General features: G+C 40.9%; 1 protein-coding gene across 1 annotated transcript; it reads right to left on the bottom strand.

The window, feature by feature from the left end:
- Window positions 1-8,391: 8,391 nt before the first annotated feature.
- Window positions 8,392-16,200, bottom strand: LOC139575471 (phosphoinositide-interacting protein-like). Its single transcript, XM_071400469.1, has 3 exons — window positions 15,731-16,200; window positions 12,788-15,117; window positions 8,392-12,339 (listed from the first exon to the last, which is right to left on the bottom strand). The coding sequence occupies exon 2, from the start codon at window positions 15,089-15,091 to the stop codon at window positions 14,687-14,689; it is 405 nt and encodes a 134-aa protein (XP_071256570.1). The 5' UTR covers window positions 15,092-15,117; window positions 15,731-16,200; the 3' UTR covers window positions 8,392-12,339; window positions 12,788-14,686.
- Window positions 16,201-18,707: the final 2,507 nt, after the last annotated feature.

Below are 18,707 nucleotides of genomic sequence, written 5' to 3'. Positions count from 1 at the left end.
CCGAGAATAAAGACTGAGACAATTTCCACAATGGTCACCATCCAACGCCTATACATTATAATCCATCACCAGGACTACTACGGACTCCATGCCTGGTATTGGATAGGGCACCGTTTGCAGCAGCTTGCCGGTTTGTGTTATGGTACCCAGAATGCCCTGAGACCTCTCTCGTAAATTATAGAGGTCATAGTAGTCAGAGCTTTAACATCATTTTAGAATCATTCATTACGAAAATACAATATATCATTTCGACCCAACCACCCGGTATGGAGACTGGACCGAATGCTCGTTTATTTAACTGCAATAACCAACGTATTTTGGGACTCGCTGTGGCCTTGCAGCATGGAAACATGTGCGTTTCACGATGACGTCACAAATTGGAATCAATGCCCCTCCCAGTCCAGGGTTGTTTGTAAACATAGGATGGTGGTGGAGGGGAGGGTGAAAACATCAACACCTCTTTGCAAGAAGACCATGATCACACCTCTAGTGACAAGTACTGATAGTGGCATTCATTTGAACAGGGTATGCCAGTATGGCTTTGGATTACATATCTACCTTGTCCTTCACCAGTCCAAATGAGAGACAAATATATTTTTCATGAAGCATCAGCTTACATCAGAAATAATGTTGGATTTGTCAGACAACCCTACACACAATTTCTTGGCTCTTTGTACAAATGAATGGAGGGGGATAATCATTTGTTTATATATTTGTAAAAAACACTCCTGCGCAATCTTGAACATGTAAAACTAGATAGAAAGCATGTAGGAATTGTAATGGATTTATATCTTTTCAAATAGGCCTAACTGCCTTTTTTTCTGGCCCCCAAATTGCTTTTGACAAACAAATTGGGCCAAAAATAAATATGTGCGGCCCTCCGTTGAATTTTGAACTCCCATTGTGGCCCTGGAGCCAAAATTATTGCCCACCCCTGCTTTATACTGTTTTATACCTTGTGTAACATATATCTTTCTTAAAGGGCATTTTACACAATCACCTTGGAACACCATACCTGGGGTCTATCGGAGTATCCTATAGTGGCTTTCCTTATCTCTCCTCTCCTTAGTTGTTCAAAACAGTGTCGATTTTAGCATGTAAATCTTGGTGGGGCAAACTCCCAAATTTGTTTTTAGATACATGCCAGCAAAGCCACTACACAACACAACACTAAACAATACATTAATTGCATTATAACGGTGACAAACGGTTCCCACAAACTGTTTTCTTTTCAGCACCATGGAGTGAATCCTTACCACTGCTACACCTGGCTATCAGCAGAGACTTGTCTGGCAGCAAAACAGTTCATTCAGCCTGATTTACTGCCTTTTTTAAAGACATAGCTGATATGTCTGACTTCCTTAAGCAAATGTGGTTTCTACTGACAATTGAGATGTACAAACATAAAGGGACGACGAGTTGATAAGAGGCAATCCTTAATTTCGATTAAGACAAATGAGCGAGCTACTGCGGACGTAGTCAATATAACTATTTGTTCAGTACTTTTGAAATGTACAGCGACAGAATTCAGAACATGGGCTGTTCTTACAGTATTCTCCCTGTACGCCAAGTCAGAACCCCCTCAAGTTATGAGGGGGAAAGGGACCAAATTATTACAGTGAGGCACATGGGCTACTAACATCTTACTACACAACATATTTATGCAGCAGCATACAAGACATTTTTGGACTCACCTTGTTGTGCTGTGCTCACTTGAACAGGAAGGTGGCGCTGCGGTCCTTGTGGGAAAATGTTGTCATCAAACTTTGTCATCAAAGTCTGGCATTGTAGTGGAGGACCTGTTGGACTGTTTATTCTTAGTGTTTTCTTAGCACTATGCCAGGTGCTTGTAAGGGCACAGATGACATCAACTTCCAGTTGAGGTAGTTTAATGACACTGATTCACATAAATCCAGAGAATACCTGTACGAAAGACTAAATATTAGTAGGGACATAGGAGAACTGTAGCTCCGCCCACCGGTAATTGTGTTAACCAAGCGTGTGTGTGGTTATTTCTGAAAGACACACAATGGCCTTGGCTAAAACAAAGAATGCCAACTAAAGGCAATCAGAGGAGATGGCTGGAACTTATCACTTGGCTTGTGTACTTTCTCTATAATTACTTCCTTCTCCTCTGTTAGAGATTTCCCAGCATACTCTGCTCCACAATACCGGTGGGCGGAGCTACAGTTCTCCTATGTCCCTACTAATATTTAAATCAAATCAAATCAAATTGTATTTGTCACATACACATGGTTAGCAGATGTTAATGCGAGTGTAGCGAAATGCTTGTGCTTCTAGTTCCGACAATGCAGTAATAACCAACAAGTAATCTAACCTAACAATTCCACAACTACTACCTTATACACACAAGTGTAAAGGGATAAAGAATATGTACATAAAGATATATGAATGAGTGATGGTACAGAACGGCATAGGCAAGATGCAGTAGATGGTATAGAGTACAGTATATACATATGAGATGAGTCTTTCGTACAGGAATTCTCTGGATTTATGGTGCTTTCAAGACAACTGAGAACACGGGGAAAAAACTAAGTCGAATCATGACGTCGGGGATCTTCAGGTCAGAGCTCTAGAAAGAGGCCAGAGTTCCCGACTTGGAATTCTGTGTTAGATGGCCGTTCAAAACTTATTTTCCCAGTCGGAACTTGTTTTTTCCCCCAGAGTTACCAGTTGTCTTGAACTCACTGAAGTCTGAGATTACCCAGTTCCGAGTTTCCAATTTTGAACGCGACAGGATTGACAACATGGCCAATGTATTCAAACTTATCTGGCCCATGGTGTTCAATGTTTATCCTTTTAAGCTTGGAAAAGAGACCCTTAAACCCAGGATTGGACCACTCTCCCACTCCACTGAATAGCAGGCTATTGATTGCTTTGCGGTGCTTGCAGTTAGCCACTGATTCCTTCCAAACCACACATTTTTGTTGTGTAATGTTTATGTCCAATGGCTGATGAGCACCAATACATTTTATATATACTTTCTCTTCATATAACAAGGATTGAAAAGGACTTGCCGGTAGATTGTCAACGTGATTCATGATAACTGTTTGTATAGCTTGCTAGTTAAGATTTTGAAAGTATGATGTTGACATGATATCAGGAATCATGGTAAGACCCAAGTGCAGACCGTGTGAAGTAACAATGTTTATTGTAATACCAGGGGCAGGCAATGACAGGTCAAGGCAGGCAGACTCAGGGTCAGGCAGAGTTTAGTAATCCAGAGCTGGAGCAAAGGTACCGGACGGCAGGCAGGCTCAGGGTAGGCAGAGGTCAATAATCCGGAGGTGGGACAAAGGTACAGGACAGCAGGCAGGCTCAGGGACGGGCAGAGTGGTCAGGCTGGTGAGTACAAGGTCAGGACAAGCAAGGGTCAAAAACCAGGAGGATGAGAGGCAGTGAAAAAGACAGGCGCTGACAGGACAAACACTGGTAAGCTTGACAAACTGGCAACAGACAGACAGAAAACACAGGTATAAATACACAGGGGATAATGGAGAAGACGGGCGATAGCTGGAGGGGGGTGGAGACAATCACAAGGACAGGTGAAACAGATCAGGGTGAGACACATGATCAGTCCAATCAAAGCTACGGTACATATAACGTGATTTGACGTAATTTTATCTGTGGCCAATGACCTTGAGCCTTTTTGGATGGGCACTTATTATGTAACTCTATGGCAGCACAAAAGGGGCTTGAATTTTCAAGCTCTCCCCGTAGATTTTGTGGTTATGTAGTGTCCCCATGAGTGACGGAAGACTGTGCCAATCACGGCGCAACTAGAGAACATTACCAACCCCTACACCATGTATTTTCCGCTGACTGTTCCACCACCACAGAAGCACTGAGCTAGGCTGAAACACCTGCATTTTGGAGCTGCCTTACTCAAGAAAGCAAAAAAGAGACAATGTTTGAATGCGGCTTTATGAACTACATTTAAAAAAAATATAAATGTTATATATATTTTTAGCTAAACAGGTGGGGCTCAAAACAGGTGACCTGCCCTGAGTGACGGGTTGTCACTGGTTCAGAATATAGGATAAGTGGCCCACCCAGGGGATTTGCTTTCCCCTGTGGTTCTTCAAGATAAATGCTCTAAATGCAAAGATAATTTGCCTCTTCCTCTGTGCTAAAGGTGAGGAATAAGGCTTAGGTCTGGTCCAAAAACAACCCCTAGCCCCATACCTTAGGCACATCATTTGTTCTTAACTGACTTGCCTAGTTAAATAAAATAATTATTTCCATTGAGGTCCCTAAAGTGCATGGTGCAAAACCATTACATACAGTAGATAGAGACATAGAAACATTCTTACATTCAATAGATACAGACATACATACATTATTACATAGGTACAGACATACATACATTATTACCTAGGTACAGACATGAAGATAGTTCTATTGTTCAATCATCAGCTAGCTTTTGAGGTTCTTTTTTAATGAAGTTATGGTCGGTATGGCTTTAAGTTGTTGTGGTAGTTTGTTCCGCTCCACAGCTTCATATATAGAAAGGTATTCTTACGTATAGACTCTTACGTTTTAAACAATCAATATCAGAGGCTCTGGGTTAAGAACAATTGTTACATGCTTGTTTTGGCTGGTCTGTAGCTTATTCTTTAGATGTTTATGGATGCTGTTGAACCATTATGTGCATGCATAATTAAGGTGACACTGAACCAGTGTACATGCCAGAGTCACTATAAAGACCTTTTTAGGTCTGAGCTAGGAATGTACTTTTTTGGTTTATCTTTATTAAAGCTTTCAGTGCCATAGTATCACCAGTCAGGTACCTATCCAATTCACACCCATGGTAGCAGACCACGAGTAGCCCCCTTTGACACTTAAACCAGGGAACCTTGCAATCTTTACTCTGGAACCAAATCCGATGGATTCTGTTTTTCCAAGATGCATAGAAAGTCTGTTATTTTACAAATGCCTAAATTCTTTAAGAGCTACACAAGTGCCTAGGGGTAGGGGTGAGTGGTTGTTTCTGGACAGACCACCACAGAAACTACTCTTTCGAGATGCATGCACCAATAAACTATATGAATATCCAGCTACCACTGGAGGGAAGCATGCACCTTCCTTAACAATATTCACAAGATGGGAGAACCGCAGCAGAATGCTGGTAAACTGTACCAGAGGTTTACAGGAATAATGCATATCCTGGCATAATAACTGATTTGATAAATCATGTTCAGTCATTTCATAACATTATTTATGAACATGAAATGCTTTGAAGACTTATGTTACTGTTTTTGTAACATGAAAAACACGACAGTGTTGCATCAGCTAGTGTTTTGCTAAACCCAGTTTGTTTTAGCAGGCAATAGAATGTGACGTGCACTCTCCATTTTAACTGTTTGTGTTCGAGTCAGAAGCCATATGAACCATATGAACAATGTTGATAATTACAACACATGTTTATTTTTCCTATATGGATCTCTTACATGCTGGCAACATACAGTAGGCAGTAACCCTTTCAATAGATTTGGCAACCATACAATCGAAATGATTTGATATTTCATGGTACAAGAGCAAATATTTGTGAAAGGGTTATTCTGTTTTGTTATGGTTCGTATAAAACAGTGTACTTATTTGTATACAAACAGCTTGTATACCAAAGAGTGATACGCAGGTGTATTAAAAGACTGCCTCACCTGTGTGAGAATATGCTAGAGTATGTATTTGTGGTAGGTTGATGGACATGCCCATAATTGTAAACAATGTGTAAAACAGGCAACATAACTCTTGTCTCACCTCTCTATGTCAAGGCCTTATAATATTCTGCCACTGGAGTGTGAAGTGATAATGTGCTACTGATGTTTATGACTCACGCCACCATGACAACCTGAAATGGAGCATTAGCAGGAAACCCAGGGTCCCGCGAGGCTCTGAGCAGCGTGGTTTCCATACCACTGCTCCTGGGGAGAGGCTGCTCTAATGCCTCTCCTCCATTTCCTCTGTCCGGGGCCACAGCCAAATGGACTCATTAATAACACTCTCCATGAGGGCGTCAGAGGGAGCTAATGCTGCCCAGAGTGCTGATTAGGGCAAGGGGAATCCCAGAGGGCGAGAGGCAGAGGATAGGCATAATGAAAACTTCCTCTCTTTAGTCAAACTTCAACTCAGAGTGAATAAAGAGAACACACATTGTATACACACATACAACAACTAACACAAGCACACATTTAATTGTTACTTGTTTGAGTTTGACTGAATCAATATTCTGAATGTTTGTATGCCGTCTATTGCGCAATATTCTGTACTTACAATAGATGCTACTATACTGAACAAAAATATAAACGCAACATGTACCTTCCATTTTTCATGAGCTGAAATAAAAGATCCCAGAAATTTTCCATACGCACAAAAAGCTTATTTCTCTAAAATTTTGTGCACAAATTTGTTTATATCCCTATTAGTGAGCATTCCTCCTTTGCCAAGATAATCCATCCACCTGACAGGTGTGAAGCTGATTAAACAGCATGATCATTAGGCCAAAGATGTATCAAGTTTTGAGGGAGCGTGCAATTGGCATGCTGACTGTGAGAATGTCCACCATAGCTATTCCCAGATAATTTAATGTTCAATTCTCTACCATAAGCCACCTACAAAGTCATTTTTGAGAATTTGGCAGAACGTCCAATCGGCCTCACAACCACATGTAACCACTCCAGCACAGGACCTCCATATCCGGCTTCTCCACCTGTGGGATTGTCTGAGACCAGCCACCCGGACAGTTGATGAAACTGAGGAGTATTTCTGTCTGTAATAAAACTCATTCTGATTGGCTTGGCCTGGCTCCCCAGTGAGTGGACCTGGCTCCCCAGTGGGTGGGCCTATACCCTCCCAGGCCCACCCATGACTGCACCCCTGCCCAGTCATATGAAATTCATAGATTAGGGCCTAATGAATTTATTTCAATTGACTGATTTCCTTATATGAACTGTGACTCAGTAAAATCGTTGAAATGTTCCATGTTGTGTTTATATTTTTGTTCAGTATAATTTTGAGGTAATAAGTTTGACTATAACACTATTTTGTGTTCTCTGTCATGTCACACAAATATAATTTTATGTCACTAAAAACAGTGCACACTAGGGTTGATATGTCAGTCAAACGATTCTGTAGTCTCCCTGCTTTATTCAGCTAGACTTGTCTCTGTCGCCGTCCTTTTAGAAATCCTTAGTCATTGCTGGAGAATGATGTTTACTCTTTTTGTTTGTCTCTTGGTTGGGTGGATCTACTGTCACATCCTAAAGCAGAACCTACATTGCTAGTTAGACTAGTTTCAGGCAGCCTCACTACTAATACACTCCCGTATGTATTTATTTAGACAGTGAAGCTAAAACTATTCATTTGATTCTATACTCCAACATTTTGGATTAGAGATAAAATGTTTTATATGAGGCGACAGAAAATGTCACCTTTTTATCTTAGTGTATCTTCATACATATCTGTTTTACCGATTAGAAATGAAAACACTTTATGTGTCTAGTCCCCCCATTAGGAGTTGTCATTAGTACTTGGACAAATTAATGTACAGCAGGGGTCGGCAACAGGCGGCCCGTGTGCCAAAAACGGCCCACAAGTGATTTATTTTGCCCCCCAAAGTTTTTTGTAAAAAAAAAAACGTGTTTAAAGTAGGAAATCTGTTTCCAATTATTCCCTCAAATAAAAAGAGAGACATATGTGATCGTGTCTCAATATAACCAAGGTATGAAATGATTTTATTTGAAAATGCAATCTCTTTTTGGGCTTCCTTGTAAATAATTTGAATGTTACAAATTATTATATTTATGTTTCGCCCCCCCGACCGACAAAAATTGTCCCGCGGCTGAATCTAGTTGTCTACCCCTGACTTATAGTGTTTTACATTTAGTCAAAACTTTAGTATTTGGTTCCATATTCCTAGCACACAATGACTACATTAAGCTTGTGACTCTGCGAACTTGTTGGATGCAAAGGCAGGTTGTTTTGGATGTGTTTCAGATAATGTTGTGCCCAATAGAAATGAATGGTAAGTAATGTACTGTATTGTGTCATTTTGGAGTCACTTTTATTGTAAATAAGAATATAATATGTTTTTTAAACACTTTTACATTAATGTGGATTTGTCTAAATAGTTATGAAACCTTCAAATGGGGTTACTAGATACATAAAGTGCTTTCATTTACTAAATGGTAAAACAGATATGTATGAAAATATCCTCAAATAAAAGATGACATTCTATACTGTCGCCTCATATAAAACATTTGATCCAAAAAGCTGTAGTATAAAGCCAAACTAAAAGTTTTAACTTCAATGAATAAATATGTAGGAGGGTGTACATTTAGCACTCATCTTCTTCAAATAAATCAAATCAAAATCAAATAAAATTTTATTTGTCACATACACATGGTTAGCAGATGTTAATGCGATCGTAGCAAAATGCTTGTGCTTCTAGTTCCGACAGTGCAGTAATATCTAACAAGTAATCTAACAATTCCCCAACAACTACCTAATACACACAAATCTAAAGGGGTGAATGAGAATATGTACATGTAAGTATATGGATGAGCGATGGCCGAGCGGGATAGGCAAGGTGCAATAGATGGTATAAAATACAGTATATGTGATATATGTGATATGAGTAATGTAAGATATGTAAACATTATTAAAGTGGCATTATTTAGAGTGCATTGTATAAAGGGACTAGTGATCCATTTATTAAAGTGGCCAGTGAGTGAGTCTCAATGTAGGCAGCAGCCTCTCTGAGTTAATGATTGCTGTTTAGCAGTCTGACGGCCTTGAGATAGAAGCTGTTTTTCAGTCTCTCGGTCCCAGCTTTGATGCACTTGTACTGACCTCGCCTTCTGGATGGTAGTGGTGTGAACAGGCAGTGGCTCGGGTGGTGGATGTCCTTGATGATCTTTTTGGCCTTCCTGTGACATTGGGTGCTGTAGGTGTCATGGAGGGCAGGTAGTTTACCCCCGGTGATGCGTTGTGCAGACCACACCATCCTCTGGAGAGCCTTACGGTTGATGGCGGTGCAGTTGCCGTTCCAGGCTGTGATACAGCCCGACAAGATGCTCTCGATTGTACATCTGTAAAAGTTTGTCAGGTTTTTGGTGACAAGCCAAATTTCTTCAGCCTCCTGAGGTTGAAGAAGCACTGTTGCGCCTTCTTCACCACACTGTCTGTGTGAGTGGACCATTTCAGTTTGTCTGTGATGTGTATGCTGAGGAACTTAAAACGTTCCACCTTCTCCGCTGCTGTCCCTTCGATGTGGATAGGGGGGTTCTCCCTCTGCTGTTTCCTGAAGTCCACGATCATCTCCTTTGTTTTGTTGACGTTGAGTGAGAGGGTGTTTTCCTGACACCACACTCCGAGTGCCCTCACCTCCTCCCTGTAGGCTGTCTCGTCATTGTTGGTAATCAAGCCCACTACTGTTGTGTCGTCTGCAAACTTGATGATTGAGTTGGAGGCGTGCATGGCCACGCAGTCGTGGGTGAACAGGAAGTACAGGAGGGGTCTGAGCACGCACCCTTGTGGGGCCCGAGTGTTGAGGGTCAGCGAAGTGGAGATGTTGTTTCCTACCTTCACCACCTGGGGGCGGCCGTCAGAAAGTCCAGGACCCAATTGCACAGGGCGGGGTTGAGACCCAGGGCCTCCAGCTTGATGATGAGCTTGGAGGGTACTATGGTGTTGAATGCTGAGCTGTAGTCGATGAACAGCATTCTTACATAGGTATTCCTTTTGTCCAAATGGGATAGGGCAGTGTGCAGTGTGATGACGATTGCATCGTCTGTGGACATGTTGGGGCGGTATGCAAACTGAAGTGGGTCTAGGGTGGCCAGTAAGGTGGAGGTGATATGATCCTTGACTAGTCTCTCAAAGCACTTCATGAGTCAATGAGTCATTCAAAATGTTGAGTCTGTCACATTTTGAAGCTTCTCTTTCTGATATTATTTTTGAGGATAAAACATAAAAAATAAACATTTATTTTAACAAATATTTATTATTTTACACATTCTATAAAAGGAGTTAAATATATGTGCTGATGCAGTCTTTAAGGATGGACACAAGTGCTTTAGAGTTCATGTCCCACTTCAACCCAGCACAGATGAAATCCTGGATGTCTGTACATAACATCTTGTCATTCTACATCATAGGGGTAGAATAAGGTGCATATGCCATTCTTCACTTCCAACTGGAGTTGTTCCAGGGTCCAACAGGTTCCTGGACAGAGGAAAGTATATATATTTTTTGAAACAACAGCCATGTCTTCATCATTATTCATCATCATCAGAAACAGACACACACCGCTTGAACTAAAGCTCAAACCTTCTTTAAAGAAAACAAGGGCCTCCGGTTCACAGTCCAATGAGAAACATGGTCAAACACCTAGAATCCAGAATTCTGTCAACTCCTTAAAGTTGTGAGGGTCAAGCTGTCAGTCCAGGGGGACCAGCCATTGGTCAGGTGGGTCACCTTTGACCATGTTTGGGTGTCACTTTGGCAAGATGAGCTCTTCGTAAGGCACTGTGAGACTCCCCAGGTACCAGAATATCCAGAAGACCAGGCTGAGGAAGATGAGCAGGGGCCCCGACAGCACAAAGAAGTCCCAGAAACTCAAAGGAGCAAAGATCCCCAGGAAAAATAGGATCAGACCGACAACGTCAAAGACCAAAGCCAGGATGAGAAATAAAACACAGCGACCCATAGAAGAGGTATCCATAGCAGGGACATGGACGCTGTCTGGGTTCCTGTCGGCTGAGGACTTTACAAGAATGAGGAGAGGCCTTTCCAGCCACAACCTTTTTAAAACACAAGTCGCATTCTTCTAATTTTCAGCACGCCTTCAAATTCTTCCATTGTAGGAAACAGCAGCAAAACTGGTATCCAACCACATAAACAGGTTGTACTACTCTGAATGATCCATTAAAACATAAAAGCCAAATGGTCCAACCTCATTCCTAAGCAATCTCTGACTTGCAGCAATGTAATTATGCTTGAATGCTTGAACTGGATCATCTCATTAGATAACTATTTTTATTTTGGATGCTTATCAAGATTATTGGATGTATATTTAAAATAAATAAAAATCTAATGCACCATGCATCTGTGTATAAAATAATAATGCATTTGATATGAAAAATATGACATCAGCATATATGTATAACATCTAACATTATGAACAGTGTGGAAAAAGATACTGTATGTTGGGAAGATATATTTCAGTGATTCTATCAGCAGTTTATATTTAGTCTGCTGGATGCATTCCACAATTATTTACTATTTCATGCTTCCTACATCATGACAGAAAGAGGAACTGCAGTGAAAAACCTCACCCTTTAAGTACCTTGTTTGACCAGTCAGACAGTCGTGGGAGTTTGGTTTACCTCTGTGCAATACCTATTCAACCAAGGACCGCAAAGCAGAGTCAACAGGCCAGGATTAGGTAACATTAGCATACAGACAGGCAACGCCCTGAGTACAATGACTTGATATGCACACGCTCATTATCAGTCATGTTAGACAAAAGCTATATGTTGGTAAGGCAACTGAAATCTAAAGAATATTAAGAAATAAAATATGAAATAAATCACAACATTAAAAAAAATGCTGTCTGGTGGAATATACATTTTAGAAGTTTGTGCACATGAATAAAAACTAAATCAGCCTACTCAGTGAACAGTTAAAAGAGTATAGCCCAAATGTCCATGTAATGTCAACATGCAGGTGAAACCAAGCTCAGTGCCCCAGGCCACACAACGTTTTGTTGAGGGTTTACGGCCTGCTTTGGCAATGCAATTGTTGTGGCACAGGCAAACCTGCCTGACTACTGTTTTTATGTAGTGTCAACAATTGTAAATGCAGATGATTGCATTTCTGGGTCTGGCTTGAAGAGAGCCTGTGTTCAATTACCTGCCGTTCAGACAGGGGCCTCTGGGATTTCCGTCTGAGACTATTCTAGAAAATGGCTATGATGGACCTTAACATGTCGGTATGTTTATATGACAAAATATAGCCTTTCCACATAATATTGATCCTAGAACATAAAATGTTCACATATCACATGGCGATTATATTAATAAATGATATATAAATAAAAAACTAAAACAATATAATATGCATTCAGAGCAATATCTACAGTAGGCCTATACCCCTAGGACTATGTGTCATTTCACCCCATAATGATCTTATGGTCTTTGTTGTCAAGAACTGACGTCCAGAGCAGTACTGATTAATGTCCTGAATTGTCTGTAGTCCCATTCCGTGAAGCGTACAGTGTTGAAGGTAGTCTTGGGATCAGAAAGTGCTACGGAGAACCTTGAAATTCAAATGAGAAAATACCAAATCAATAGACTGAAAACGTTTCTTCCTGAATACAGATTTATACAATTTCAAGATTATCATTATACTTTACATTTTACAATTAGGCAATACAGTCCCCTAATTCAGGGTTTCCCAATGAGGAATAGTTGGTTATTTGAATCAGCTGTGTAGTGCTAGGGCAAAAACCAAAACGTGCACCCGGGTGGCCACAGGACCGAGTTTGGGAACCCTTGCCCTAATATGAGTTACCTATGGTGAAGCCAATATTGGTTACCTAGGCCTACCGGTTTTATAATGTTCTTAGAGCAAAATAGCTGAATGAGGTTAGTGTGTTTATCAGAGAGGACTTATTTTTCATTAGTGAAAATCAAATATAGTTTATTTTCCTGAAATAATGCACAATTTATTAGAAGCCTACCCCAAAGCCTATCCCAAAACTTACAATCAGAACAGCCTTTCAACATTACCCCTAGCGAGGGTCTGCACATCCAAGTTCTGTATATCTGGTGTCTGTTTTTCCTTCTCCATCGAAAAGGAGTTCAAGCTTGAGTCATAGCCACCATTCTGATAACCGAAAGATTTCCCCCAGGTTATTCGAGAGGCGACGTGAACAGGTGAAGGCGTCACAGCTTTAACCTTGTTTTCCTCGGCATACTTTGTGGTTACATGTTCAGGTTTGCATTTTTTGGAAAGCCTCTCTGACAACTTTCTGGCCAACTGTACAAAACTCCGTTTCTTTTTCATTAAGCTTGTTCCAAAGCTGTCTTCTGAGACCTGTATATTTCCCACGTACCACATAATCCACCAAGCCAAACTTATGAAAATTATAATTGAACCACTGTAAATCAAGAAATCGCCATAAAACCTGCCATCGATACGCAAATTGGCAAAAATTCCAATGAACAGGATAATGAAACCAATAACATCAAAACCAATAGCCAGAAAAAATAACGGCACACACCCGCCTATGCATCTAAGGTCCATCATTGTGTCGATACACCCTGAAAATAACGGAAGGTGCGTCTATTCTGTTCCTTCTATTCTTCTCGCACCCAGAGAGCACACCTGCTGTGAGAGCCGCCCCATCGTGACGTGTTCAGAGCGAAAGGTAGACAGTACACCATTTATTTTCTTCTTCTTTAAAAAAAAGTCCTTTGTCACGATAACAGACTATAATTTAATTGATCAGCAAACACATAAAATAGACAAACAAAAAGAGCTATACTTTCTTATGGCGCACTTATTTTACAGTAACCTATTCACCAGAAGTGGTTGTCTTGCATATGGTGTTGTTGCTTGATGCAAATGATGCAGCTTGTGTGCAGGCCAACACAGTTCTTTCGACGTAATGTAATTTGCCAGTCAAATGAGTATTCACCTACAAGTGAAAATACATAAGGGAATGTCGTGGACATAATAGTCTGCCCACCCTATACATCAACAAAATCGACCACGTTGATATAATTTGCCACATTTAGACAAACCTAGTCAGTCACATACGGCATTCTGAACAGAAACAGAAACATCATTATTCTAATAGTATTTTATATTCACTCTAAAATTGAGGTTGTGTGAAATCAAAGTTTCAGTCCAGTCACGAGAAGGACATTCAAATGCTATGAAAAGTGTGATGTTCTTCACTTCCCCTTGGCACTAAAAACTTTTAATTTGTTGGACCAGTCAAGTGTCACACTGCCCGTCACAGAGATGACATCTAGCACACACACACATCACTGGAAGTCTGTAAAGGCTGTGGATGTGATGAGTATAGCCTGCAGCTGAAAAGAAATGCATCCATCACCAAATGTTATTTATTTTACCTTTTATTTAACTAGGCAAGTCAGTTAAGAACAAATTCTTATTTTCAATGATGGCCTACCACAAAGGCATGCTGTCAATACTCAATCCTGCTCTCATCAATGTACATGCACACATCTTTCTTCTCAATATGCTTGTCACTCATTCTAATAATTATGCATAAAAGCAGTGGACTACATTTATAATTGTGTTTTTTGGCAGCATTGTAATTTTCTAGTACTTTCAAATGCTTAAGAACAAATGCCAAAGAACCTTGGTTATAATGTATACTTTGTCATGCAGATATTAAAATACAGTATACATACGTAGTGGTGGAAGAAAATAGAACGGTTCATGTCCCCCTACAAGTTAATTGTCTTTAGAGCAAACATTCATCATGTGAACATGTAGCCATGCTCAGCAGGGAAGTATCGAATCCTCCATTGTGCTTTTGGGAAACTAAATGGTCTAATAACCAGACTTTGAGCCTGAGGACTCTCCAGGATCACAACATACAAGATAGGGATACCCCGCCCGGCCCACCTCATAATTTAAAGACTGGTTGCCTGTAGTAACTGAAGGGCTTCTTCATGGTGGGCTGCTTCCTGTTCTCCTTGGTGATGGGGATCAGCACCACGCCCACCACCAGCACCATCAGGCCAATGGATACCAGGGCCGGGCCCAGGATGTTGGTGGCCTTCCTGCAGTAGCCAGCAAAATACAGGCCACTCAGGATGAAGCCGCAGGCAAAGATGCTGCCCCCAGTGGACATGAGGTGGAATGGGAACCAGTAGATCTCACATGTGCTGCGGGCCGACTCGTTGGTCCAGAGGGACTCGCTGCGGGACAGGCTGAACACGGTGCTTTCTGTCTGGGGAGTGAGCTGCTCCTGGGACTGGGAGTGTAGGGTGCACTCCCCAAGGGGGATGTTCTCTGGTAGTCCAGGCATAGCCTTTAGCCTTACCCCCTCCTCACCTGGGAGTCAGTGGAAGAAGGTGAAGGTTCAACAATGACCCATACATCCCTATCTCTTTCTGTCTATTTTCACTTGAAGCTGGAATTTAGAGTGGAAATAATTATTACCTAAAGGATAAGGGATCCAGGTTGGAATAGCTTCTACTCTTAACAATAAAATGTATCCAGGTGTTATATTTTCGAAGTCTGCATTTCACATTACATTCCTTGTTGTTTCAAATAAAAGGAATGTAAAAAAAAAAATTGAATAAAAATGTGAACAGCACGAGCGCGTTAGAATGCATCCATTAAGAGGAAATTGCCTCGTGCTTCTTGGACGCACCCTATTTTATCTTGGATCTCTCCTCTGTGAGTACAACATGAAGCCGATATCATATCACCTCAGTGATACACATCAGTGTATCATATCACTTTCACTTAATACTTCAATGTCATGATAAAGGGGCGATATAATACTATACAACAGATTGCAAATTCAAGTTTGCGTCTTGCTTTCCAAGCCATAAATCGAGCACAGAGCATATTACCAACTTTTAGAATGTATTTGCTCTTGGCAAGTCTTGAGAAAATACAACTCAAGGCCAAAATCTAAAGAGATCAGATAAAGACCTACCTTTGAGATGCTGAGTAACTTGCTGCTTTGATGTTATCCCTGCGGTGGTAACAGTATCTCAGTGATTTTAGAGACCATTCCAAAAGACAGAGAAAAAAAATGAATAAAAAGCTTTGGGTGTGGATGTTTGTGGACCGCAAGCCTTTTGTGGCCAGCTGAATGCACTGCAGATAACCTCCAGAAAACAGCCCCCCCCCCCTTATGGTCTCTCCACCTCCTCAACAGACCCTTCTGACTCCTATTCATGCTAGCCCTCACAGCATCTGCCATGGCTGGTATTAAATTAGTACTGATGATTCTTCCTGCCTGGGCTAGGGGCTTGCCTTGCTGTCCCTAGAGTGATTTCATCCAGTCTCACAAGTATTGAGTTGAGCCTTCAGAATTCATGTGAAGATGCATGTCGTGGTTAGAGAAACCTCTTCCCCAGATCCACAGGGTAGTGTTTGTTGATCTGAATGTCTGAAAGCCTTTATAACTGACCAGAAGCGAGAGAGAGAAGAAATCAATGTACAGGAAGACTATTAGAGATGAGAGGGGAAAGCAGGGCAGGGCACTGGAAATGGCTCACATCACCCACCACTGTGACTTCTCAATGCTTCTGTATGGAAATCATCTAGTATTTCTTATTTTATTCTATTGAACCAGGAAAATACCCTTGAGGTTAGAAACCTCATTGGCAGGGGGGACCTGGCAAGAGGTCACTAGGAAGTAGTCAGCGTGTACACTCAACACAAGAGCATAATACCAGCGGTACACTGTGGTTATTGGGCCTTCAGTGGGGGAAAAAATCTTCCAAAACATTGTACCAAACAAAACAATTAAGAAAAACTCAGACAGCACCCACACTAACGTTACCAGCCACAACTACCACACTGCTTACACAACCTATGGTAGCCTAACGCCATCACTTTGACACTATCACCAAAAACGACCACAGTGACACATCAAAGGATACGAGTTTGACAGGCTTGTGATGCTGAAAGGACAGTGACTGTAATACCGGCGCACTCCATGTAGAAGAGCGCACTTTTTGTAAAACACATAAGCCAATAGAAAGACAGCAGTCACACACAGCATTATGTTAAAGAATATGCCAGTAAGTCCCAATCATAAGAATACAAAAACACAAACATTAGGCTAAGCAATTCCAAATCTAAGTGTACAACCATTACTTCCCATTGCAAACATCGTTATCATGTTCAGCACACAAAGTTACCAGTGATCTAAAGTTTAATTGCAAAAATGTTTCACACGCATAACACATATTTTCAAAGAGATAGCTAACAACAAGTGAGCTGCCATTTGAAAAAATAACAGTTCCAATCACCAGATGATCATTTGAAATGTTACTTCTTGTTGAAAGTTAATCTTGAAAAGGGCAACGCTAACACATTAGCTTCAACATCCTCTTCGAAAACACCTGCTACTTAAGCCGCCATTGCACACCAGCCTACAACAAAAACGAGCTAGCTTAGACCTTGGGAAAACTACTGCTCTTGAGAAGGTGGAAGTTTCCATAGGTTTCTGTAAAAATAGTCTCACCCATTACAAGTAAAAATGTGATTGATTGATTCCACGGTCACTCCAAAATTCTGCTCTAATACAGTTTAATGGAAGATGCTTTCTATCAAGCTTCTGAGGGCCTAGCCAATAGTGACCTATCTAGCTAGATTTATCTCCCCAGAGCACCAAATAAAAATTATCAGTGCTATCCGGGATCCTTGGGACACCCCTACCCTAAACACTAACACTAACCCTTTGTAATGCTCGACGTAATGTGGAAGAGAGGAGGACCAAATCGCAGCGTGGTATGTATCCATATTTATTTGAATACTCTTCAATACGAACAAAACAATAAACAGAACGAAACCAACGACGCTACAGTCCTGAACTAGTGAACATAGAAAAAACAATGAACAGGAACAATCACCCACAAACAAACAGTGAAAACAGGCTACCTTAATATGGTTCCCAATCAGAGACAATGACAAACACCTGCCTCTGATTGAGAACCATATTAGGCCAAACAACAAACCCAACATAGAAACACAAAACATAGAATGCCCACCCAGCTCACGTCCTGACCAACTAAACAAAGACTAAACAAAGGAAATAAGGTCAGGAACGTGACACCCTAACCCTGATTGGATCTTTTTTCTCCTCAGTTTTAACCTTTTCCTATCCAACACAAATTGAAGAGATTAAATCAGAATGTCATTTAAAATAATAATATAATAATATTATTGATAGTCAAAATAGAAATTAAAACAACATTTAAATTTAAAAAATACAACAATTATTTTATAAATCCTTGGCCTTCTCTGAAGGTGTAGAAGGCATTGACGTATAAAAGAACTGAAGACTGCTTCCAGACTTGACGCCCTTGTTTTCAACTTAATCTACTCACGTTCGCATACCCCGTTTCGTGCTTGCTGCCATATGCTTTACAAAGCTTATAACACCTGTGCACTACCAAAGGTGGTACAAAGATGATAACAAAAATGTATATGGCAGATTTTTTTTATTCTACTTCTCTATGGGGCCATCAACGGGAATATCTTTTTGGGCTCAACTTCAGCTAAACTGCAGTACCGAAAGTGCCCTCTAAGCACAGTGGAAAGTGTGCTTCCAGACCGGAACTCTGGCCCCCTGGTAGAAGGCCTTGACGGTTCCCACTGCACAATACAATACTGTAACGACCCTGGGTGCGGCAGAGTCGATTTCCGCGCTTATAAACCCAGGGTCGTTACACTACATTCACAATGGTCAACAACATTTTACTTTATCAGACCTTTAAACTCAGCAAGAAATACCCTCTCCTGCAATTTTATGGTATTTTGTAAACACTAGGTAAAGTGTTTACACATTACAGCATATAAATTAATATTTGGTGTTTTATATAACTTGCACTTCTTGGAGCCTTACGAAAGGCTTCCAAACTGGTTGCAACTACAGTGCCAAACAGACCAAAATGACA

Source organism: Salvelinus alpinus, chromosome 1, assembly GCF_045679555.1.
Source record: "Salvelinus alpinus chromosome 1, SLU_Salpinus.1, whole genome shotgun sequence".
Lineage (NCBI taxonomy): Eukaryota > Metazoa > Chordata > Actinopteri > Salmoniformes > Salmonidae > Salvelinus > Salvelinus alpinus.
This window is presented reverse-complemented; position numbering and strand designations above follow the sequence as displayed.

Excerpts from the sequence above, each read along its gene's own strand:
- LOC139575471 (XM_071400469.1), bottom strand. The coding sequence starts at position 15,091 with ATGCCTGGACTACCAGAGAACATCCCCCTTGGGGAGTGCACCCTACAC.